Below are 26,064 nucleotides of genomic sequence, written 5' to 3' on the forward strand. Positions count from 1 at the left end.
CTATTAAATCAATGTCTGTAAAATCACAAATGTCCCCATCAAAATCATCTGTAAAATCAGATTTTGTTGGTGATATATTTTTTACTATTTTCTTATTATTAGATAGCTTTTGTGGTGAGCCATCTATTTGTTTTGGTTTATCATCTTTTTTAACAGTTTTCAATGATGAAACAAGAACATCATCATCATCATCAATTGTTATTGTTGTTGCTGTTGTTGATGATGTTGATGTTGTTGAGCCATTTTTTTGTTTTTGTTTATCATCTTTTTTAACAGTTTTCGATGATGAAACAAGAACATCAATATTAGCAGCATCATCATCATTATCATTATCAATTATTATTGTTGTTGCTGCTGTTGATGATGTTGATGTTGTTGAGCCATTTATTTGTTTTTGTTTATTATCTTTTTTAACAGTTTTCGATGATGAAACAAGAACATCAATATTAGCATCATCATCATTATCATTATCAATTATTGTTGTTGCTGCTGTTGATGATGTTGATGCTGTTGAGCCATTTATTTGTTTTTGTTTATCATCTTTTTTAACAGTTTTCAATGATGAAACAAGAACATTAATTCTGTCATCAATATTAGCATCATCATAATCATCATCATCATTATCATCAATATTGTCATCCATATTAACATCATTATCATCATTATCATCAATTGTTATTGTTGTTGATGTTGATGGTTTGAATGGATTTGATTTTGGTGTTGATGATGTTGATGCAATCTTGAATACATTTTTTGAATTAACTTTTGGCTTTTGAGATGATGATGATGATGATTTTTCTTTTTCAAGATCTTGCAACATTATTTCCAATATATTTTCATGATTTACTTGACTTGTTTCTTCACGTTTTTCAATGGCAATAATTATCATCATTATCATCAATTGTTATTGTTGTTGATGTTGATGGTTTGAATGGATTTGATTTTGGTGTTGATGATGTTGATGCAATCTTGAATACATTTTTTGAATTAACTTTTGGCTTTTGAGATGATGATGATGATGATGATTTTTCTTTTTCAAGATCTTGCAACATTATTTCCAATATATTTTCATGATTTACTTGACTTGTTTCTTCACGTTTTTTTTTCAATGGCATACCTTGAATCATACTCATAATATTACCACCAGCATTTTTTGATTTTGTAGCTTCATCACGTTTACGTTTTTTAGGACCAACTAAACGATTAGCTTCCTTGGAATTTTTTTGTATACTGTCTGGATCCATATCATCATCAAATATTTCACGACCATCTTCAATATAACCACCATCACCATCATCAACAATCCAATCTTCTTGTTGTAATGCAGTTTGCTTTTTAGAAAATTCTTTTTCATCAACTACATCATATACATTTACAATTTCATCAACTTGATATTTATTTTTTGTTCCTTTTAATTTTTTTAATTTTTCAAAAGCAGCAGCACGACCATGTTTGTCTTTTTTTTCTCTTTTAGCTCTTCCAGAACTTGATGCTAATAAAATTAAATTAAATATACATTAATTAATTAATTAATTAATTTTTTATAATTATTATATTAATAAAAAAAAACTTACGACTTTCATCAATATCCATTGTTATTTTTTAATTTAACGTTAACCTTAAATTCAATTTATAAAATATAAAATAAATTTATTAACAATTTAAACAATATAATAACTATTAAATAATGTTATTGAAAAATTAAAATTCAATTATTATTTAATAACGACATTTATATTTATTATAAACCTTAAATGTTTGTCTGGCTTTGTCCACCTTTGTCGGCTCGACAACAAACAAATTACAATTTACAAGTGATCGTCTGTTGTCTGTTGATGTTGCGTGTGTTTTTATTTTGTTTTATAATAATAAAATTATTAATATATTTGGCGGGATTTGGCGGGAATTATTTACAACAAAAGACAATCAGCCAATCAACTAACTGTCAATATCGATTATCGTTTTTAATAATTGATGCTGTTAATTTCACATATTTTACTGTTAATTTATTTAAATATTAATTTTATAATTATATTTAATTAAGTAGTTAAACTTAGTTTTATTAATTATAATAAATAATTTTTAATAATTAATGATAAATTATCGATTAATAAAATTCGATATTTTTTATTGGTCAACTTCACGTTGTATTCCATAAAAAGCGCCAGCTGTTGGCGTCAATTTTATTTAACAATTTCTTTTTTAAAAAGCACCAAAATGGCTGAACATTATTTAAAAAAATTTACGAAATATTTCGACTAATGTCATAAAACTCTCTATAAATAAACAAATGAATAATCAATACCAATTGTTATTATTTTTTTTTAATGAGTAAAAATAATAATTATAGATATAATTAAGTATAATTATTGAATATTGGAATTTGTCATTGACAAATATATTATTATAATTACACATGGATAATTATAATTTTTTTAAATACGTAAAAGCTTTTTAATTAAACTTCCAGTTCAAATAGCTATAAACACAATTGTTTTCAAACATTTATTTAAGTATGAAATTTTAAATTAACAAATAACATTAAACAAGGTAAGTCGCATCCAAATTATAATTATTTATTATTATTTAATTGTATTGAAGAAAAATAAAAAATAAAAAATGTTTTAGATGAAAAACTTGTCGATGCTGTTGTTGATGATAATAATTTTGGAGTTGAATTTGATATTTTTTGTCAATTCATTACCAGTAAATTATGATAATCATACTGAAGTAAGTCGTGTCAAGAGAGTTAGCTGTAGTAATAGAGGTGGATGTTCTCTAAGGAAAGAACCGGATGAGGAAGGACAATGTTGGGTAGGATGCATGGGTATCGCACGTATGTGGTGCTACACAGACCAAGGGTGTTTTGGAGACGCTAACTGCCGCCGATGTTCGAAATGTTTAACTACTTGCTCGTGGAAAGATCAAGAAATGCCAAAAAAAATTCTAAATATGACCTGATAGATTTTCTAAGTTCGCATACTTGATGATGATTTGATGTAACAATAATAATAAAAATAATAATAAAAAATATTTGTTATTGTATACGTGTATAAGAATTTAAGTCATTATTTTCCAATTATTTATTATATAACTATACTATAATACAAACGAAAAAAATAAATAATTGACTTATTTAATTTTATCGTGTGCAATATTCATTAGCCCATATTTGCTTTTAATATAATTTCTTAATTGTTATCTACAAGGTTATATTATTATAATTACACATGGATAATTATAATTTTTTTAAATACGTAAAAGCTTTTTAATTAAACTTCCAGTTCAAATAGCTATAAATACAATTGTTTTCAAACATTTATTTAAGTGTGAAATTTTAAATCAACAAATAACATTAAACAAGGTGAGTCGCATTCAAATTATAATTATTTATTATTTAATTGTATTGAAGAAAAATAAAAAATAAAAAATTTTTTAGATGAAAAACTTGTTGATGCTGTTGATGATGATGATAATAATTATGGAGTTGAATTTGATATTTTTTGTCAATTCATTACCAGTAAATTATGATAATCATACTGAAATAAGTCGTTACAAGAGAGCTAGGAATGATTTGGACTCTTTCGACAGCTGGTTTGAATGCAGTGATAGAGGTGGATGTTATCTAAGGAAAGAACCGGGTGAGAGAGGACAATGTTGGGTAGGATGCATGGGTATCGCACGTATGTGGTGCTACACAGACCAAGGGTGTTTTGGAGACTCTAACTGCCGCCGATGTTCGAAATGTTTAACTACTTGCTCGTGGAAAGATCAAGAAATACCAAAAAAAAACCGTAAATATGACCTGATAGATTTGATAAAATCGTATAAATGATGATGATTTGATGTAACAATAATAATAAAAATAATAATAAAAAATATTTGTTATTGTATACGTGTATAAGAATTTAAGTCATTATTTTCCAATTATTTCTTTTATAATTATACTATAATACAAACGAAAAAATAAATAATTGACTTATTTAATTTTTTCGTGTTCAATATTCATTAGCTCATTTGCTTTTAATATAATTTCTTAATTGTTATCTACAAGGTTATATTATTATAATTACATATAGGTAATTATAAATTTTTTAAATATACGTAAAAGCTTTTTAATTAAACTTCCAGTTCAAATAGCTTTAAATACAATTGTTTTCAAACATTTATTTAAGTATGAAATAACATTAAACAAGGTGAGTCGCATTCAAATTATAATTATTTATTATTATTTAATTGTATTGAAGAAAAATAAAAAATAAAAAATGTTTTAGATGAAAAACTTGTCGATGCTGTTGATGATGATAATAATTTTGGAATTGAATTTGATATTTTTTGTCAATTCATTACCAGTAAATTATGATAATCATACTGAAGTAAGTCGTGTCAAGAGAGTTAGCTGTAGTGATAGAGGTGGATGTGATCTAAAGAAGAAAGGATTGAATCGGGAAGGATACTGTTGGATAGGATGCATGGGTATCGCACATATGTGGTGCTACACAGGAAAAAAGTGTTCTTTGGATGATAAATACGACGACTGCGACTTATGTTCGACATGTAAAACTACTTGCTCGTGGAAAAAAGAGCAAGAAATTCCAGAAAGATTTCTTAAAGGTGGTCAAGATTATGATGATGATGATGATTGATTCACCCAAATAGTTGGTAAAATTTAATAATTTATAAGAATAATAATATAAATAATAATAAAAATTATTTGTTATTGTATGTATGTGTAATTATTTAAGCCATTATTTTTCAATTATTTCACCTATATAATAAAATAATACAAACGAAAGAAAAAAAAATAATATAGCCTTGTGCAATATTCATTGGCTCGTTTGCTTTTAATATAATTCGTTATCCACAAATATAATTATTATAATTAAACATAGATAAATATAATTTTTCAAATACACAAAAGCTTATATTAATTAATCTTATCATATAAGTTCAAATGATGATTTTAAATTTAAATTTATTTTAATAGATCCAAGAAAAAATTTGTCACGCCATCTAGCTGAGAAATTACCGACTATTATTTGTCGATAAGTAGAAATTTTCCGACAATTATTATTATTTATATTATTATCATTATTATTATCACATTTTTTTTTTATACAAAGAAAAATTGGGTAAAAAAAAAATAAAAGATCAAAGGTGTGTGAATTTACTCATACTTTGCGCCAACGACGAATCATAAATATAATAATAAAATTTATAAACAATTATCATTATTATTATTATTGTTGTTGTTGTTGTTGATGGTTAAACTGCAATATATCTAAAAAATAAAAACACAAGTTATGCCAGACAACGAAAAAACAGGTTAAATTCTTTAAAATCATTTTTATAAAATTAAAAAAAAAAAAGATTAAATTGTTTGTTAATGTTATTATTATTGATTGACTTAGATATATATTATTATTGTCAACACTGCTATGATAATGATGAGTTTATTTAGTCTTATAAAAATAAAATAATAATTTTAAAAATATGTGTTACAGTTACGACAATGTCAAAGCCACATAGCCCAGCTGTATTTAATGGTGGATCAGACAATTATTATGATCCAAATTTTACACTTGATGTTAATCAAAAAATGACAGTGCCAAAAAGTATAAGAGTAAGTGGTGATTATTCAGATGATGATTCATCAAGTATCAATGGTAATAATAATTGGAATCAAGCAATACCAGCTGATAAATTTGATATGAATGTTCCAGACAGAATTCTCGTTGTTGGTATGTTTTTGTTGATAAATATCATAATAAATACATGCAATTATATATTTTTTTTCAAAATTTATTCCAGGTCAAGATCAACATCTTGGCACCAAAGCTCCACCAATTGAAATGACATTAGAAAATTCAGTTATTGCTCCAGTACGAGAAACAACAAGATGTCAGGTTTGTTTTTTAAATTTAATTAACTTATTAATTATTATTTAAACAAATGAATAATTATATTTTTGTTTTTAGACTCCACCAAGAGTTTTAACATTGGATGATCATTATTTTCCAACTGTTGACGATGATGATGATGAAAAATATGATCATCTTGCTGATATTAATACAACATTGTCATCATCACGTGCACCACTTTCATATATTAATGAAACACCAATTGCAATTGCTCGACGTGAGCTAAGGTAATTAATTAATTCATTATTTATTTATTTGTATATTAATTGTTTAATTTTTAATTGTTAATAGGGAACAAACACCTTTGTATAGTGCTCTTGATGTATCACTTGCACCAACTGATGAAATTGTTCATTTACGTAGACAAGTTGGTAAATTAAATCGTCGTGTTATGGCATGTGAACATGAAATAATGCAACGTCAACAACGTGAAAAAATTATTTATGCAATAACAATTGCATATTTCTTTTTTAAAGCATTCAACTGGATGAGTAGAAATTAGATCAATTTATTTTTATTATTGAAAAACAAAAAAAAAAACAAAAACAAACACTTAATTAGGAAAAAAAACAAACAAACATTGTTTAATTATTATTAAATTTTGTGAGGAAGAATTTCATTCTATTAGTTAATTAGTTTGATTACAATTTTTCTTTTTTTTTTTTTTTTTTCTTTTTCTCTCCCTTAGTAATTCTAGATTTTTTTTTTTTTCTTTTCCCGAACAAAGTGACAAAAATTAATCAATTGTTTATTAAATGATTCGTCAACTTTTTCCTTTTTTTTTTTAAAGACAATTAAATTAAAAATGTCCAGTGTGGCATATAAATAGCAACAATTTATTATAATTTTTTCTAGATAATTTTATTATTAAAATTGAGTTGAAAATAAAATCATAAAATACGTTTTAATTAACTCAAAAGGTGACGAATAATAATCCCTTAAAATTTTTGATTCTTTAAAAACATAAAAAAAAGCTGAAAATAAACTAAATATACAATTAATTGATTTTTTTTTTTTATATTTATCTTTTTTTTCTACTTGAAATTTCGTCGAGCAGGTTTATTTATTTTTTTTTTTTGTTAATAAAATTAAAAATTTATACATACCTGTTGCCATATTTATCTGTATGATGTTGTTAATTTTAAGACATGCCATGTGATTAATTATTATATGACAAATACAATATCAACAATGAAAAAAAAAAAAAAATTCAATTTACAAGTATTTTTATTTCACCCACACAAAATAATTTCATTTTCTTTTTTTACTAATTATATCTACTCAACAAAGTTTGCCAGAATAAAAATGCAACAATAATGAATTTAATTATTTAATTTTTCTTAATTATTAATAATAATTACTTGAATTATATTTTGTTTATATTCTAAATAATTATTAACAATAAAATAACATTCCATTTGTCCAATTTTCAACGAATTGATTATTGATTTTCTTTAATTCAAAAAATGTTTATTAATATTTCACAAAATTTACAATGATCAGCACTAATTATTGCATCAGCATTAATAAATTTAACAATAATTAATAATTTTTAAACAATTAAATCAGCCTAAATGTTCATTTATACCATTCATTAAAAAAAAAACATGAATAGCATTTAATTTAATATTTTAAATCTCATATAATGTCGTTAATTAAATAAACCTTTTGTAATTGTTTATAAATATTTATAACAATCTTTTATTATTATTATCATTATCATTATAAAATTCCATCTGCATGTGTGTGTTATATCCTGATTACATCTGTGTGCGTGTGTTTTATTTTTATGTGTACTTGTTTTTGCTCAAAAAAAAAAAAGAAACATATTTTTTAAAATATAAAACTATATAATTATTTATAAAAACTACCGGCAAATGTGAGTGCAGTGACAGCTAATTAATTTACATAAAAAAAATGTATTATTTAGACATATCCCTGTTAGTACAATAATTAAAAATCCATTAATTAATAAATCCTCATTGTAAATAATCTTAAAATTATAAAATATAACCTAAAAAAATCGAGAAATTTTTTTAATAAAAAAATCACGTGGATAATTTGTTTCTCGATATTATTATATAATAATTAATTAAATTTATGACATAAATAAATTATTAATATCAATTAATTTATTTATTTTTAATAATTATAAAATATTAATATGATGTAATTTTCATTTAATTTTCAGAATAATACCAAATAATAAAAATCGTCAAATAAGTCAAGTATTTTTAAAAAAACATTTGATGCAATCATTGAAACAGGTATTTGGTGAAAAAGGATCAAATTGTTGTATTGATATTATAAAATATAATCAAGATAATAGAAATTTTATATTACGTTGTAAAAACGAAGATTACGTAAGACTAAGATCATCACTTACACTTGCAAGTACTTACGAAGAGGATAATTGTATTTATATTGTTAATAAATCATCAGTTAGTCCATTTGGTTTACTATCTGACGGTCGTGATTATCAACATTAAACCCTAACTTGATTATCAACAACAATATCAACAATGTCTGTTGAAAAAATAGAAAAAAAAGATGAAGTAATATTTGTAACAAAAGAAGATCATGAATCACCAAGTAAAATAAGTCTTCCTGAGCCAGAACCAAGTCCAGGTCTAATACTACCAAATGGTGAAATAAATTGGAATTGTCCATGTCTTGGTGGTATGGCAACTGGACCATGTGGTCTTGAATTTCGTGAAGCATATTCATGTTTTCATTATTCAACAGCTGAGCAAAAAGGTTCTGATTGTTTTCAAGCATTTACATCAATGCAATCTTGCATGTCTGAGTATCCAGCATTATATGGTAGCAAAGATAATGATGATCTAGAAACAGATGATAATGAACAACAAGAACATCAACATAAAACATCTAGCCAAAATGAACTTAAACAACAAGATCAAATTAATAATCAACATCAAAATGATGATGATGAAAAAAAAACTAGCAATGATGGACAACAAATTCAACCTATCTAGACATTAACAATTGTTCATTTAGACATATACACAATTATTATTATTTGTTTATTATCATTTTTCTTTTTCTATTTTGTATTTTAATGAAGAAATAATTTTAAATGTTTTGAAAAACAAAAAAAAAAAAGAAGATAAACAACAACAGAGGATTTTGGACTCTAGATGACGATGCAACAATTGAATGACTTTTAATCACGTAATTCATTTTTGTTTATTAATCTATTTGTTATTAACATTATTTCTTTTTTTTTTGTTTCTGTTGTTTCTTCAAGTTCAGTAAACACAATTGATAGAAATTTTTATAAATTATTTTTACCAAATAAAAATGCATTTTCTTTTTGAATTATCAACATGTCCATTGTATATTTAAAAATAAATAAAAATTGACTGGAATAATTATTTTGTTTAATATTTAAATATTTTCATTTATTTATCTCTTTTTTATCATCATGTTTTTTATTGTTTATGAGCAACACCAGATGGCGATTTGTTAAAATAGACGTCATGAAGTTGTTGCTGTTCAATACACACATACACAATTATTTATTTAATAAAAAAAAAAAAAAATAAAGTGTATATGTGAGTTTGTCAGAAGCCAGTTTTAATTCCCCTCTTAATATTTTTTGGTGATGTTGCTCGAGAATCAAGAGAATACACACAAATAAAAATATAAAATAAATTAACTTCAGTTTGCTTTAGTTGCCATCCATAATACGCAAATATACCAACAAATTAATACAATTTTTCATCTTGTTATTATTGTTATATTAATAATGATAATAAATAAATTTTTTTTGTGAAAGTTGAGAGTGAATTGGTCAAGCCCCAATAGCATCAGTGTCTCAATTCGTCAGACGTTTTTTAACATTTTTTTTCTCTTGCTCCAAAAAAGCATGGTTAAAAAAAATAGATAAATTTTTATTTGTCTATTAATTTGTTATAATAATGTTCATGTGTGTTTAATAACAATTGATAATTTTTTTATTATTTTTTAATTATAATTAAAGTTTTGTTTAATTAATATATTGCATGATTTTACGTGACTTTTTAGTCAAAATTAACAGTGAGAGACGAAAAAAAAAGAGAAAAAAAAATTAATTTGTTGTGAGTTGAGCAGAGATAGAGACAATATAAAAAAAAAAAAAGAGAATAAATAAAAGACAAGGACTAAATATATTTAGGTTTTTCTTTTTTTTTGTGAGTAAAATATTTTTTTTTATACGCAAGTGTTGGTGAAAAGTTTGGTGACTTTTTTTTTTGTTAAGTAAATTTTCATTTTGTTCGTCATGGAAAGCAAGAAAAAACCAAAGGAAAGAAGAAGGTTTGTTTTTCATTAATTTACTAATTAATAATAATATAAATAATTTTTTTTATTTATAAAAAAATAACAAAAACAAACAAATTAAAAAATTGGAACGAAAAAAAGAAAAAAAAAAAATATAAATAGATAATGAGTTGTTGTTTTTTAAATTGTTGATAAACATTGTTATTTTTTATTTTTTTATTTTAATTGTTGGTTGTTTTTTAAACATATTATTGCTCTATTTTATTTTTTATTAATAATAATTTGATTAATGTGAAGAAACCATGCTGGAAAATTATAATTTCGAGGGCGCTGTTAGAAACTTGCTGTTATCTCAAAAATTAATTTTTTTTCATTGTAAAAAAAATATAATTTTTCAACAATATTTAAATTGTTTATTCAAGGATTTTTATCATGAATAAATTTTAAATTTATGATAACGATTTAACGTGTCTATTTGACGATGATTATTATGATTTTTTTTTTTTTTTAAATTATTTTTGTCTCTTTAAATTCCCAGAACTTGTTTTTAAACTTTAAAATATTTAATTTAAAATTTATCAAACGAAAAAATATACCTACTGGTTTTTAAACTAATTTTCTATTTTTTTTAAATAATCAAAATCCAATTTCAACATTATATTGTTGTTTAAAAAAATATTTACATAAAAAAATTTTTTTTTTCATATTCAATCAATAATTCATGATTAATTTATAATTTAAAATTAGAATAATAATTTTCTTAATATAAATGCTAAATTTTATTGTCTTTTTTTTATTTAAAAAAAAAAAAAAAAAATTAAATAAATAAAAACAAGGACAAATGATTTAAGTCTAATGTTTTTAGAATGGAATTTTATTTTTTTTTTATTCACGTTTTATTCTACACTCTGTATTAACAAAAAAAAATTAAATAAATTTTATCAACGTGTTTTTTTTTTGTGTGTTTAATAGACGACTATTTTTATAATTCAAATTATCATATTTTTTTTTAAATTTTACAACTATTTTTAGTACAATCAACAGTCCTTTTTGTCGACTTAATTATTTCATCTCTCAGCCCATTTATATCATTTAATTTTCCCAGATTATTCATCTCATTTTTGCCTCAATATGATAATGAAAAAAAAAAAAAAAAAAAGATAATGATAGTGATGATCATGTCTTTAAAAATTAACTAGTATTTAACACTCTTGATTACAGGATATTTAATATTCAAGTTCAATCACGTGAACCATGATTTGCGTATTAAATTTCATAAAAAAATAAAAAAAATAAAAAAAATACACAGTTATTTTTTTATATGCAAAATTTTGCAATTGTGATATGATTTAAAAAAATCTCATGCATTTCTGTATGCTAAATATTTAACCGTGAACTTTTTTTTCTTGATGATAAATAATCATGAAAAAAAAAATTCGTCTCTTTTATAAAAATTAAAATTTTAAAAATACATCACGTTATGTCACACTAACATGCTAATCACCAAAATTGATTAAAAAATTAAAACAAAAAATATGAAAATTAATAGCCTGAATAAATATTTAATATTACATCAATAAAAATTGACCTAAAAAAATATAATAACAATAAAAAAAATCAGTCTAGTTAATAAAATAATTTTAAGCATTTAAAATATTTTCCTGTTTTCAATTCACACCCAATCACGAGCATGATTAATTAAATAAAAAAAAAAAAATATTTTAATTATTTGAATTTATTAACAATGTCCTTGATTATTTATATATTTATTTATTTATTTTTTTGCTATTATTGTTAACAAACTGGATATACTATTTTTATGTCCTTGTAGAAAATAATAAAATAAATTAACTATATATAGTTGTTTGTTGTTGAAATATAATTTTCATTTTTCCTCATATGATAAATAAAATTGTTTTTTAAAATAATAAATATATTTTTATAATGATGAATTTTTATCACTGCTCTTAATCACTGTCAAATGATATTTATTCAATAAAATTTTAACGTTTAAGAATTTTATTAAAATAATGATAATATTATTTTTAATATTTGCAATATTATTTAAAACGTCATTTATAATATCAAAGAAATAATAATAATTTACTAGATTGAATGGACAATTGAGACACGAGGTCATTGGTCATCTTGGATAGAAATATTTTTCATCATGTGGCTTCAACATGTGTGTAAAATAGTTTTGTTTGTATAAATTTATACTTGATAGATTGCGTGATAACTCTTTTTTTTTTTTTTATTTCTTTTTCATGTTTGACGTACATATTTTCTCGTTTTTTTTTATCACATGTAAATGTGTTTTAATAATTATTATTCCTATGAAATTAAAATATGTTAAAAGTCATTTAAATATTTTTTTTTCTTCTTTTTAATTTTGCAAGGAAAAAAATTCTGGAGGTTTTTTAAATGCACCACTAAAAGTCCAGTGGTTTTAAAATTATTCTGAACCGGTTTATCATGTTAAATCTGGTCATTGACCACATCTTAAAAATAAAATTTTAATATCCTTGAATTTTTTTTTGATATTTAAAAATCATTTTTTTTTTATTTCGATTTTTAAAAATTTTATTTCTAGATAAATTAATAATTTTTTTTATACATAAAAATATTAAATTTTAATTTAAAATCTTCTTTTTTTATCAATAGACTAATTAACAGATTGAAAAATGAAAAAAAAAATCATTAAATTTTTAATGTCTGATTTGATATTGAAGAGAAAAATTTCCAATCAAGATTAATAATTTTTTTTAATCAATTATTTTACAAAGAAAAATAATAATTAATATTGATAAATATTTAGCATAACAATGTACAATTGTTTATAAAATATTTAAGATAATAAAGACCAGTAATTTATAATATATTTATTTAGAAAAAAAAAAGATACAAATAGTAAAATGGTTTGAATAAAAAAAGAAGAGTTTTAGATAGGAAGAAACAAATCAAGATTAGATTTGTAATAATGTTGTTATCAAAATTGATATGAGTATGTTGATTGAAAAAAATTATTAAGCTGATTGACCAGTATGTTCAATGTTACAGTTGTATAAATATCTTGTGTCTTGTTACACCTTAAAATTGGACTTTAATACAATCTAAATTAAAAATTATTCATCATTGTTACTGTTGTCTCAATTAATCAAGTGCCATTAAAAAATAAAAAATTAATCCAGTAATGTAATTAAATAGTTAAAAATACAAAAATAAAAATGATACTAATGAGCAATAAATATTGTTCTCAACAAACGATAGATATTACATCACCAACATCATCACGTAATCAATGTTGGAATAACTCAAATAATTTATCAACGAATCAAACAGGTGACGCTTGTGTTTGGTCAAATGAAAATAAATCAACAATTGATGTTGAGGATTTAGCTAATGTATTTCTATCATCATCATCATCACAAAAAATAACAGATTCATATTGTCAAACTAGAAGACAACATTCAACAAATCATCGTGTATTTCGTGGTACATTTAATCATCAAACAGCAAGATCAAACACGTTGCCATATCAATGTGTTACTAAAAATACAAATAATTGTTGGAATAATTGTTCATCTTCTTTTATTAATTGTCAAGATGATGATAATAATAATAATAATAAATATTTAAATTATCCATGTAGTGAAACAGAATGGTTAAATTGTCCAATAACAAATTGTCCTGTTTATACATCAAGCGTTGATAATTCATACAATGATAAATTAAATTATCATCATGTTTATCAAACTCCATCATATTTTATTGATGGTACACTTAATGAATTTGAATATTATCGTGGTAGCTATCCAAATTATTGTCCTCTTATTCAAGATGACGAGGATCGACAGTGTCTTGAAGATTATCTGTGAGTTTTTTTTTTTATTCTTGCCTCTTTGTCTTTCAGATAAAAGAAAGAAACAAAAGTCAGAGGGTAAAATATCTCTCTTATTTGTTTTGCTACGTCAGTTGATTTTTTTTTTATATCGACACTATTTGTCCATGAAGAGAAGAGACGATAAAGTCTGAACCCTGGACCATTGTTTTGAAGATTGTAGAAAAATAATAAAAAAACTTGTTTTTTACCTCTTGTATTTATTTATTTTTTTTTTAAATTTTATTTGTTTTAGGAGCAATGAAAAAAGAAAAGAAAAATCACGTGATGCAGCAAGATGTCGTAGAAGTAAAGAAACAGATATTTTTGGTGAACTTGCTGCTGCATTACCAATATCAACTGATCAAGCAGCAAATCTTGACAAAGCCAGTATCATGAGACTTGCTATTGCATATCTAAAAGTTCGAAGTGTTATTGATGAATGTAATTATCTTAAATTAATTCAAAATTAAACAATTTTATTTGATGATTAATTTAAATATATATTTTTATTTCTCAGCTGCAATTGAGCCAGTTGTTGAAACAAATACTGTTTCCAAAATGAGTTCACTATTTCCTGATGCATTGAATGGTTTTATGCTGGTTCTTTCAAGCAATGGAGATATGGTTTATCTGTCGGAAAATGTTACTGAATACTTGGGTGTATCACAGGTAATTTAATCATCATTATCATCATGTAAATTAATTTTATAAATAACAAAATAATATTATAAAACAATTTTACAGATTGAATTGATGGGTCAAAGTGTATTTGAATACAGTCATCCATGTGATCATGCTGAAATTCGTGAATGTCTATCAATAAAAACCAGTGACATTAATGAAAAGCCTCCTTGTAATTTTTTTTTACGTCTTAAATGTACATTGACTAACAAGGGTCGTAAAGTTAATCTTAAAAGTGCTTCATACAAGGTAAAAAATATAATTAAAAAGAAAGCTGAAATAATATTAATTTAAATTATAATTTAATTAACAGGTTATTCATTGTATTGGACGTCCAATGATGATTAAAGAAGCTACCCAATCAAATGATACCACAGATTTACCAAGCTCTGAATCATCAGGTTCAGTTACATGTTCAGAAGACAGTCAAGATTGTTCTGATAATGTTAATGTTAATCGTCAAACAACTGGTGTTTGTCTTGTTGTTGTTGGATGTCCAATTCCTCATCCAAGTAATATTGAAGTACCACTTGGTCATGATACTATTCTATCAAAACATAATCTCAATATGAAATTTACTTATGTCGATGAAAGGTAAATTAATTATAAATTATAATAGTAATTATATATAAAATTTAATTAATTATTTTTTTATAGACTCTCTGAATATCTTGGCTGGAGTAATAATGATTTAGTTGGTAAATCAGTCTTTGAATTTTATCATGCACTTGATAATTCAGCCCTTGATAAATCCCTCAAATCACGTAAGCATGATAATACAATTATTATTTATACTACTATTTATTTTACTCCCTCAAAATACATGGATAGTTTTTTTTTTTTTTATTTTATTTTCTCCCTATTGCTGCTGTCTTTTTGGATTTATATTTTATACCTTTTTTTTTTTTGTGTGGGGAATTGTGCTTCTATCAAAGTGTCCCACATACCAGTTAAATATTGCAATCACCTAAAACATTGTCTCAAATAAAATTCTTATCATCTACTTATTTTATTTTTTTATTATTTTTTTCTCTTTTATTCTTGATAATATCAAAAGTTTTATGAGGTCTTTGGTAGCTCCGGTAATCTTGCTCTTTCTGAATTTAAAAGCATCAACTTTTTTTTTTCACTTCTCTTATCGATTTATTTATTTTTTTTTTTTTAAATTTTTCTATGTAGTTTATTTACTATCACAATATTTGCAATAATGAAACTTGATATAATATGTACTCTTGTTGTTGTTTTACAATCTACAAAACATCAAATGTTTAATTCAAAAAGAGGAAAAAAAAAAATAACATAATAATTTTTATTTATTTTGTTTTATTCAAACAATATTTTAAAAATTTCCATTCAATAAATTTATTGATTTTTGTATCAAAAATAAATATCAATTGAATAAATAATAATAAATTTTGAATTTTTTTTATTACAGTATTTAGCAAAGGACAATGTGAAACAATGGCATATCGTTTTTTGAATAAAACTGGTGGTTTTGTTTGGGTTGTTACACAGGCAACACTCATACGATGTACAAAACAACAAAAACCCTTGTCAGTTGTTTGTGTCAATTACATCCTGAGGTAAGTACTTGATAAATTCAAAATAATTGCTTTTGATGGACAATTAATATTTTACCAATAAATAACGAAATAAAATATATAAAAATTTACTGACTCGTGTCAGGGGATGATGATATTTTAGGGTGATATTACAATAATAATAATATTATAAATTGATTGTTCGAGAGAAATGGATGATGCTAGTATACCGCGAAATTTCGTTGAATTGCGTCATGAAAAGCGTATGCGCCGATGTTGAATTTCACTCTCTGGATAAAGAGGGGATTTTTTTTTATTTTCATATACAAAAGGGGCTTTTGCTTTTGCTCTATCAACGTGTCCAACGAGTCGTGTACAATTCACTGTGGATTACACACAGTCTCTTCTATTATCGATAAAAAAATATATACTTTTTCTTATATTATTTATTATTTGTTTAATTAATTATTTAAAAAATCGAAATTTATTTTTTTTTTCCTAGGTAATTTTAATCATACTTGAGCTATTTACATTTTTTTCTTTTGACATCATTTGTTTGTACTTGCGCATTGGTTAATTATTTAAAAAAAAAAATAATAGAATATAATTTTTAATAGGCAAATTTTAAATCAGCTGATGTTTTAGTTTAAAGAGGTCATGTGAGTTTAACCTGAATATTTTCAATCATAACTAAACATCATTAAAAAAGTATTTTTTTTAATTTCGAATTTCGATTGACAAGTGTTTTTAAAATTTACAAAGTGACATCATTCAGTCAGAGACAAAATAATCTCCAGGAAGTTAATTTATATATTTTTTTTTTTTTCGAAATTATTATTGTCAATGAGATTAATGCCAATAAATTCATAGGATATAATTTTTATTTTTTTAAAACTAAAGATTTCCGGGTGAATAAATTTGTAAATTGTTTCTTTTTTTTTTTCGTTAAACACATCAAACAAACGTGTGTGTAAATCTTATCAAACGATAAGCGGATTATCAATTTAAAAAAATAAAAAAAACTAATAGTTAAAAGTAATAAATTTATATATTTTTTATCAAAAATAAAATGTAATAATCAATATAGTAAAAATCATTTTAAAAAAAATATATTTAGTGTGTTAAAAGCGACATGATTTTACAAATTAATAACCGACAAAAACATGAAAATATTTATGTAAATCAGATAAGGGATATGTTTATTAAAAAAACATGATAAAATAAAATTTTAATAATTAATAATAATTTATAAAATGCCCTGATGTCTAGCGCGCATTTCCAATAACGACTCACGCACCGTCCGGAAGACCACCGCCCGCCTATTTAACAGCCACACGTGGTGCGCCTCGCCCCCGGGTCGATATCCCCTGGAATGCGAGCAAGTGCGTACGACCTCGACCTCGAGAAAACAGTATCAAATATGAAAGGGAAAGTTTCACCCTTAAAAGGGAAAACATCAAATTATATTCCTCCAAAAAAAAAAACAAAAATTAAAACATAATCTTATAAATTAAATAAATAAACTAATAATTTTTTTTGTTTAAAATTTTTTTTTTTATTAAAAAGTTAAACAAGTTTAGTGAATAAAAAGATTTTTTTATTTTCATTTTAATAAGTATATCAGTTATCTTTTTAACTTTTTTTAAAAAATTATTTCAAAAAAAAAAAAAATATCAAGTTTCCAATTGTCTTTCTTTACTTGTTGATGGATTCAACTTATTTTCATATATTTTCATGAACAATATAGCTATTTTTTTCTGTAACTTAAACGTAACGAAAAAAAAAAAAAATTAAATTTAAATATCACCACAGTGATACTTCCGGAGGACAACCAGTTACTCAACTAGTCCTACTGTTACACCACTCGAATAAAAAAATATACATTGTTGTACAAATAAATAAAAAGAAAATAATATATTATGGAGTAATGATGATTTTATTATTTAAAAAATAAAATATTTAATTATTTATTACATTGTGTAATAATATTTGTGGATTATTGATTAAATTGATGAAAAAATAAGCAGAGGGGAAATGGATTTGACAGAGGATATGAAAAATCATCATGAGACAAATAACAACATGGCTTTAAACAAGTTAATAAAAATGTCAAAAGAAATTAAAAATTATTACCACTACTATCCTGACAATGTTGTATTAAATACAAACAAATGTTATGTCTAGTTTTTGAGAAAAATAATAAATAAAAATGAAAAAATTGTTTGATAATACTGGTGTTAACAAGTGGATAATACTTGTGATGTTATCAAACATATTTAAAATGATAAATGTGCAATTAAACATTGCAATTCATCAAATATATGAAAAGAGAATGACGAGGAAGAGTTAAGAGTATTAAAATCATCAATAGAGAGAGAGAGGGAGAGAGACAAATAAATAGAGACATTGAAAGAGAGTAGAGCTTCTCACACTTGAACATACGAGTTGACGCGACAGTGCGTGCCCGCGTTGGTACGCGATCGTTTCGTTTAATTATCATTAAAAAAAAAAATTTTAATTTCAAATTCAATAACATCAGAAATTATTTTAATATATCAATTATTTTTTTAATAACAATTAACTCAGTGATGATTGATTTAAACATCTGCATATATCAAAAGAAAAATGATTCGATTTTCGATTTGAATTTTAAATAAGTAAATAAATAAATAAAAATTTTGAATTTAGAAAAATTAATTAGTTAAAAAGATAATAATATTGTGGATATTAATCAACAAGTGTTTTTAAATTTTTTTTTTATGAAAATTCTAAATATATAATTGTAAAATAGTTGATGATAATTAGCTACTGCCAAAAAAAAAGTTTAAAAATAAAATTTAAATATTTATAATAATTATAGTTAAATATTGTATGTATAAAATAGTTTTTTATTTTTTATTTTTTATTTTTTTCAATCATCAAGATGTTATTTTTCTGGTAGTATAACACACTGATGCGAATCACGCGACTTACGTAAGCAATCAGCCGAGAGAGACTAACTTTGAATAAAATTATCTATCAATTTAACAATGATGTATTTGTGTGAAAAAAAAAAATAAGGTATTTTTTTTTAACACTAAGTATTATCAAGATTTATTGTCAGTTGTTTTTTAAATATTATTTGTGTATTTAATAGAGAAATAAATAAATTTTGACAGTATAAGAGGAAAAAAATAGACAAAAATTTATCATTGAGTTTAAAATTATATGAGATATTTTGTGGAGGCGTAGAATTTTTAAAACAATCATGAGACAATAAAAAAAACAATTTCTAGTCATTTCAGCATCTTGAAGATGATAGTGTCACAAAGTTTTAATTGTTTTTTTTCTTATTCATTCGATTAATTAACGAGTAATTGATTTTAAAAATTAAATTCATTATTTATCAAGTTTTTGTGTAGTTTTAAAAAATATATGAAATTATTGTGTTGAATTTTAATATTTTTTTTCAATAAAACAGTATCAAATAGTTATATATTTACAAAGATAAAAATAAAACACAGAGGAATGAATAAAGTGTGAAAATAATTGTGCAATTTTTTTTTATTTTTTTCTTCAGAGACATAGAAAAATAATTTGTTTTTTAAATACACATAAAATATTTAAATCATGACTCTTTAAATAATTTTTAAGAAATAATATTATCAGACTTGATTTTTATATATATTTTTTTCATATAAAAAAATTTTTTTTGTCAGTCTTGTTTCGAAGATAAGACAACACAGTTTGACACAAGGCCAAGAAGAAACACGTTGGGCCAGAATTTAACAAGCGACAATATAAAAATAATATAACAATTGTTGTATAACGATTATTTAAATTTTTCTATTCTTTATTTATCTGACAAAAAATATAATTAATTTGATATAAATTTAATTCTCAAAAAATACTTATCAAAAATCATCGAGAAATGAAAAAATAACAAGATTAAATTAATGGTATAAAAATGTGGCTTTATTTATACATAAATATATAAGCAATCAGCGCGTGACTTGAATTTCTTTGATATAATATTTTTGAAATTTAAAAAAAAATTATAAAACAGTGTGTGTGTGTCATTTTATTTATTTCTAAAAATCTTTCATGTAAATTTCGATTTCGATTTCGATTTTACATAAATTTCGATTGTATAAATAATTATTATTAATTTGTTTAAATATTATTTGATATAAATTTTCAAAATTATTATTTTACAACAAACATAACACACGTGTTTTATTGCGCAATATATTTTAAGTATTAAATGTGAAGAATAAAATGAGTGACTTTTGTGGCCGTCATATTATTTTTAGAATAACTCGTTACATATTTACCTTGCCCTAACAACATCATCAACCTCATGAGACCATCATCATCATCAACATCATCCAACATCACCAAATCTTAAACAAAAAAAAAAATATATTATTATTTATTCTAATGTCTTTATAATGATAAAATTCTATTTTTAAAAAATTATTTTTTCTTTTAAAGTTATCGTATGATTTTAACATGACTTATCTTGTTGCAAAAAAAAAAAAAAAATTATATAAAAAGAGGTCAATCACTTCATTTTATATTAAAGAAAACATTTAATAATTTTAATAATTTTTAATCAACTTAATTCTACAGATTTTTCTAGAATTTAAATTAAAAAAAAACACACACACTTGAATATTTGATAAACCATATCAAAGTGCATTTGTGACAAAAAAATATAATTTAAATTAGACTATAATCTCATTATGAAATGTTAAATAATAATAATAACAACAATAATAAAAAAAATCTAAACAAGTTATACAATAAGCTTTTAATAAATGCATGTTGATTAAGAATGAAAATATATATGTATTATCTATTGAATGCAATAGCCAATTTGAATTTAAAAAACAAATCGATCACTTGCTCAAATGCAGTCAATCTATTGGCATGACCATCAACTGCGTATGTACTCGTAATGCATATAACACCCAGCCATATTACAAGATACAAAAATAAACAAAATAAAAAAAAAAATATTTATGCGATAACAAGTTGCAATAATCAACAACAATTATTAAATATATAAAATTTTTAATTAAATAATATATATAAATTATTTTGTTTATATTATTTATTTTATTTACAGTGGTGTCGAGTGCAAGGATGAAATTTATAGTATACGTCAATTGGAAGCAACAAATGACAAACAATTAATAACATCAAATGAAAATAATAATAATATTGAAGATACAAATATTGAAAATATAAATCCAAAAATAATAAGTGAAAAAAGAATAACTAGACCATGTTCTGTAACAGCATCAATATTTAAAGATCGTGTACCAGATAAAAAATTGTCTAATGATAATACAACAACAATAACAACAACAACAAATGTTGATGATAAAAAAGATAATAAACGTTCATCAAATTGTCAAAATCAGGCACGTGTTAAAAGCATAATAAATAAGATTTTTTTTAAAAAGAAAATTTAACTAATTTTAATAATTATTACAGGATAAATTAGTTGCTGATTACGATACAACAATTTTACGTAATCGTAGTGGTGGTAATAGACCACAAGCTGTTACTAGAAATATTTTTTGTCAGGATAATCCATTATCAGGTAGACCACAAACAACAACAGCAAGTATATTTGCACCTCGTACTGAGGACATGAGCAAAGGTTTTCTTACATTTAGTGAGGATCAACCAGGTTTAACAAGTAAGTAACAAAAAATACTTTAAATTACATTTAATTATAATAATAATATATTTTTTTATTGTAATAAAATAGTGTTGAAAGATGAACCAGAAGATTTAACACATTTAGCACCAACACCTGGTGATGTATGTGTACCACTTGAAGACACACCATTTATATCAGATATGCTTGATGAATTTATACTTGGTAATGAAGTTTATTGTCCATTATTAAGTCCATCATTACCACCAGAATTAAATGACGATGTTGATTTAATAAATGATGATAATATAAAAAATACAAATAATAATACAACAACAACAACAACAGCAACAACAATTGTTGATGGTGATCCATTTTTTTATGCTGATAATGATTCAAGTACAAATTGTTGTTTAAGTAATTCAGATGATTTATTAACACCAATAATTGATAAAAGTCCAGAACAACATAGTATTGATTCATTATATAGCCATGATGATAATAGTAATGGTATTGGTTCTGGTATATCTGATGATGATATGTTAATGTTAAGTATTAATGATGTTATTGCTGATGAGGAACTTGCATTACGTGCACCATATATACCAATGTCTGATCAAGATGAAGCATTACAATTACTCATAAGTGATGATATGGTCATGTGGGGTCCAACACAAACATCAGAAAAAAAATCTAAATGGTTTGTCATTGAAATATTATTAATATTATTTTATTTTCAATTTAAAAAATATATTTTAATGTCTATTATCTTTTTTTATTTAGGGATAACAATGATGATGATGTTGATGTTGATGATACTAAAAAATTTAATGAATCAAGTTTAGCTAAATTGCTGAAAGGTACTAGTGATGATATTGATAAACGTACTATTGAAAATTATATTGTTGATCCAGTTCAAGTACTTGGACAAAATTGTAAAAAAGGTAATGGAATAAATTTATATTATTAAATTTTTGTTTATTAAAATTAATTTGTATTTATGATTAATTATAGGTACAAATAAACGTAATCATGGAACAATGTTGTCAACAAATGAAAGTGATAAAAAAAGAATTCGTTATCAAGATACAACAAAGCAGCCATCACCAATAGTTTCAAATGATATTTATTCAATAAATATGCCAACGATATTAACTGCAACAACAACGACAAATGGACAAATTGATAGATTAACAATACTAAATGATGATAAAATAAATAACAATGATGATGAATTAAGAATGGGAGGTAATAAAATGCTTTTGGAACAATTAATGGAACAATGTCATGAAAGAATAACAATTAAAACACCAATTGATAAAAGAAATGAAAGAAATAATCGTCAAGAAGAAAAAGAAGATGATGATGATGGCGGTGGTGGTGGTGGTGATGATGCTGGTGGCATTAAATATCAACATGATGATGCCAAAAGACAGTCAAATAGTGTACTCATGAACCTACTTGTTTCCGGTTGCGATGTGAGTGCGGGCTATGTTTGTCTTGTCAAACCAAAACCAATTGTAAAAAAAACAATCACAATAAAGTGATTTAATTTAATTACTATTATTAATATTAAGATGTTAATTATTTTTCTTTTATTTTTTAAACTGCCAAATGATAAAATATTATCAAATTTTTACTCAATATTTTTAATGATGAAAATTTATTAAAATAATTTAATTAAATTAGTAATATTAATGTGCTGACGATCGCGTTTTAGCAATAAATAATTATACAAAAAAAATAACAGAGTGATAGGTAACTTTGTATTGATAAAAAAAATATATATATTAAGTTTTTTTTTTTTTCTTTCTTTTGTCAGGCCGTCCATTGTAACTGGTAGTTATTGTTCGTTAGATTAACGGCCTTTTCCGTGTAGTAATAATAATTAATAATTAATTAATGAATTTTATCACTCGTTTGTAAGCTAAATGGTAAATACGTTGTTGTACGAAAGTTGGTTTAATTAAAAAAAATTTTAGTAGAGAGTTAATTCGTGTGAGAAAAAAAAAGAACAAGAAGAGATTAATTTGTTGATCATGTTGTCTTTGAAAATTCAATAATAACAACGGTATTATTAAATTGTCATAATAAATTACAATGAAAGATGAAAATTATTTAACTCGCTCTCTAGAAAAAGTCATGTTGTGTAAATATTTCTTAAAAGTATATATGAAAATTGTTGAATTGACAGAAAAAAAAAAAATGATGATATGAATTTATTAAATACATGTGGATTAATACATACTGGGATTTTTCGTCTGCTGCGTTTCAATGTCCTTCCCTATTATCCTTTTTATTTTTTTATATAAATATATTTTTTTTCTATATTTTATCTATATAAAGCTATCAATTTTTATTTATCATTTTATATTTTAAATTATTTATTTGATAACATAAATTTGTTTTTTTTTTTTTTTGGATAAATTTCATTTTAAAAATACACATTACATTTAGATGTAAAAATAAATTTTAAAAAGACAATTCAATTTGTAGTTATAATAAAAATACTCCCACGTTGTTGGAAGAATAAAAAAAAAAAAAAAACCCACAATATAGTTAATAGAATTTCCTACCCTTTATATTTCGTATCCTCAGAATTTCGAAACGCAGTAGAGCTTTATTTCCTTCATTGATTTAATTTATTTTTTCATAAAAAAATTATTAACATTTAATTTATTAATAATAAAAGAATTATAATAGTTTTTTTAATTTTATTTTCAACAGAAAACCTGTGTTGAATTGCCGAGAAATTATTCACCACTGAAAATATCAACAGATGATCCATTTGTCGATCAAGATGCACCATTATCAAGTCCATATTTATCAAACATGATAATAAATCAAGATTCACAATGTATCAAGAATATCGAAGATTTAACATCATCATTACTCATCAATAATTCTCCATTTATCGATGATGATGATTTTAATTACAACATCAACACTGAACCATTATCTCCAGGCTCAGAACTCTTGCAAGTCCTCGGTCAATAAAATTAAAAATAATCATCATTTATTCATCAACAATGGGGCCTTACTAATCAACCAATAACCAATTTTTTTTTAACAAAATCAAATAGAGTTAATAAATATATAAAATGTACTATATTAATTATTTTATCATGAGACGAAAATTGTCAATTTAATTTTTTTCTTTTTAAATTAAACTAATCACCAAACAAGATATTCATTAAAATTTATTATAAACAATATATTGTGAAAATAAAATTAATCTAATAATATTAATAATATTTTTTAAATAATATGCAGCTTGTAGAAAAAAAAAAAAGAAAAAAAAACGTTTGTAAAATGTTGCTTTTTATTTTTGTTGATTTATATTATGAATAATTTTTTAATGATAAATTTATATAAATATAATAGATATAATTTGAGTTTTTAAAATGAAAATTATTAGATTTAATTTTTATAATTAATTAATGTATAAGTTTATTATTATCTTGGTTTAAAATTGATAAATTTATGTACGTCAATGGATCAAAGCGCATGTTCGAAGTCTAATATTTCTCAATTATATTTTTTTTATGTTTTTTTTTTGTAATGTATCTATCATATTGTGCATTTACATGAGAAAAAATTGATTTATAAAATTATTTTAGTGCCAAATTGACAAATCAAGATATATATTTAATTTTTTTCTCACAAAATTGTTATAAATTTATTTAAAAATCAATTTTTCAAAACTACTGTATGCAAATTCTAATCAAATATTATTATCAATGTATAAATAATGAAAGAAAAAACCAATAATAAAAAAAAAATTATATATACCTATTGCATTTTAATTAATAAAATAATAATAAATTAGATGAAAAATTGTCAATTATTTTCATTACTGTTAATAATTTTATTTCTAAATCATCAGTTACATCATAGAATCATCAAATGAAATATATTTTACCTACGTTGTAATATTTTATATAAATGAAAATAAAATAAAACAATAAAAAATAATGACAATTATATTTTTAATCAACTAATAAAATTAATCATGGAGTACTGGCCCAGTATTTAGCAGTATTTAGCCAACTATGTATCTGGTAGCCACTGGTAGCCACTAGTAGCATGTAAATGGAAATATGTAAA

The 26,064-nt window shown here is 23.2% G+C and overlaps 5 protein-coding genes across 7 annotated transcripts; 4 read left to right on the forward strand and 1 right to left on the reverse strand.

Moving 5' to 3' along the window:
• Positions 1-3: 3 nt before the first annotated feature.
• Positions 4-1,856, reverse strand: LOC122853684 (DNA polymerase alpha catalytic subunit-like). Its single transcript, XM_044154101.1, has 5 exons — positions 1,750-1,856; positions 1,575-1,618; positions 1,043-1,492; positions 749-810; positions 4-15 (listed from the first exon to the last, which is right to left on the reverse strand). Exons 2-5 carry the CDS (start codon positions 1,591-1,593, stop codon positions 4-6), a joined length of 543 nt encoding a protein of 180 aa, XP_044010036.1. The 5' UTR covers positions 1,594-1,618; positions 1,750-1,856.
• A 3,257-nt stretch (positions 1,857-5,113) lies between these two features.
• On the forward strand, positions 5,114-6,840 carry LOC122854269 (transport and Golgi organization protein 11). Its single transcript, XM_044154757.1, has 5 exons — positions 5,114-5,325; positions 5,505-5,741; positions 5,812-5,906; positions 5,979-6,148; positions 6,213-6,840. The coding sequence occupies exons 1-5, from the start codon at positions 5,304-5,306 to the stop codon at positions 6,421-6,423; spliced, it is 735 nt and encodes a 244-aa protein (XP_044010692.1). The 5' UTR covers positions 5,114-5,303; the 3' UTR covers positions 6,424-6,840.
• Positions 6,841-7,749: 909 nt separating this feature from the next.
• Positions 7,750-8,410, forward strand: LOC122854271 (ribonuclease P protein subunit p14). 2 transcript variants are annotated; one of them, XM_044154759.1, is made up of 2 exons: positions 7,750-7,861; positions 8,113-8,410. In XM_044154759.1, exons 1-2 carry the CDS (start codon positions 7,839-7,841, stop codon positions 8,408-8,410), a joined length of 321 nt encoding a protein of 106 aa, XP_044010694.1. In that variant the 5' UTR covers positions 7,750-7,838. The 2 variants fall into 2 exon arrangements, 1 of the variants encoding a protein (XP_044010694.1); XR_006373948.1 differs by having other exon boundaries at positions 7,753-7,800; positions 8,113-8,229.
• Positions 8,411-8,443: 33 nt separating this feature from the next.
• On the forward strand, positions 8,444-9,275 carry LOC122854270 (mitochondrial intermembrane space import and assembly protein 40-B). Its single transcript, XM_044154758.1, has one exon. The coding sequence runs from the start codon at positions 8,444-8,446 to the stop codon at positions 8,915-8,917; it is 474 nt and encodes a 157-aa protein (XP_044010693.1). The 3' UTR covers positions 8,918-9,275.
• A 219-nt stretch (positions 9,276-9,494) lies between these two features.
• LOC122854272 (hypoxia-inducible factor 1-alpha) lies at positions 9,495-25,748 on the forward strand. Of its 2 annotated transcripts, none has more exons than XM_044154761.1 (13): positions 9,495-10,238; positions 14,339-14,526; positions 14,603-14,754; positions 14,830-15,015; positions 15,080-15,360; positions 15,424-15,530; positions 16,202-16,349; positions 21,418-21,715; positions 21,789-21,996; positions 22,069-22,657; positions 22,741-22,901; positions 22,972-23,435; positions 24,685-25,492. In XM_044154761.1, exons 1-13 carry the CDS (start codon positions 10,204-10,206, stop codon positions 24,952-24,954), a joined length of 3,087 nt encoding a protein of 1,028 aa, XP_044010696.1. In that variant the 5' UTR covers positions 9,495-10,203; the 3' UTR covers positions 24,955-25,492. The 2 variants fall into 2 exon arrangements, with proteins under 2 accessions (XP_044010696.1, XP_044010695.1); XM_044154760.1 differs by lacking the exon at positions 9,495-10,238 and adding an exon at positions 13,424-14,076 and having other exon boundaries at positions 24,685-25,748.
• The last annotated feature ends 316 nt before the right edge of the window (positions 25,749-26,064 follow it).

This window comes from Aphidius gifuensis, linkage group LG4, assembly GCF_014905175.1.
Source record: "Aphidius gifuensis isolate YNYX2018 linkage group LG4, ASM1490517v1, whole genome shotgun sequence".
Lineage (NCBI taxonomy): Eukaryota > Metazoa > Arthropoda > Insecta > Hymenoptera > Braconidae > Aphidius > Aphidius gifuensis.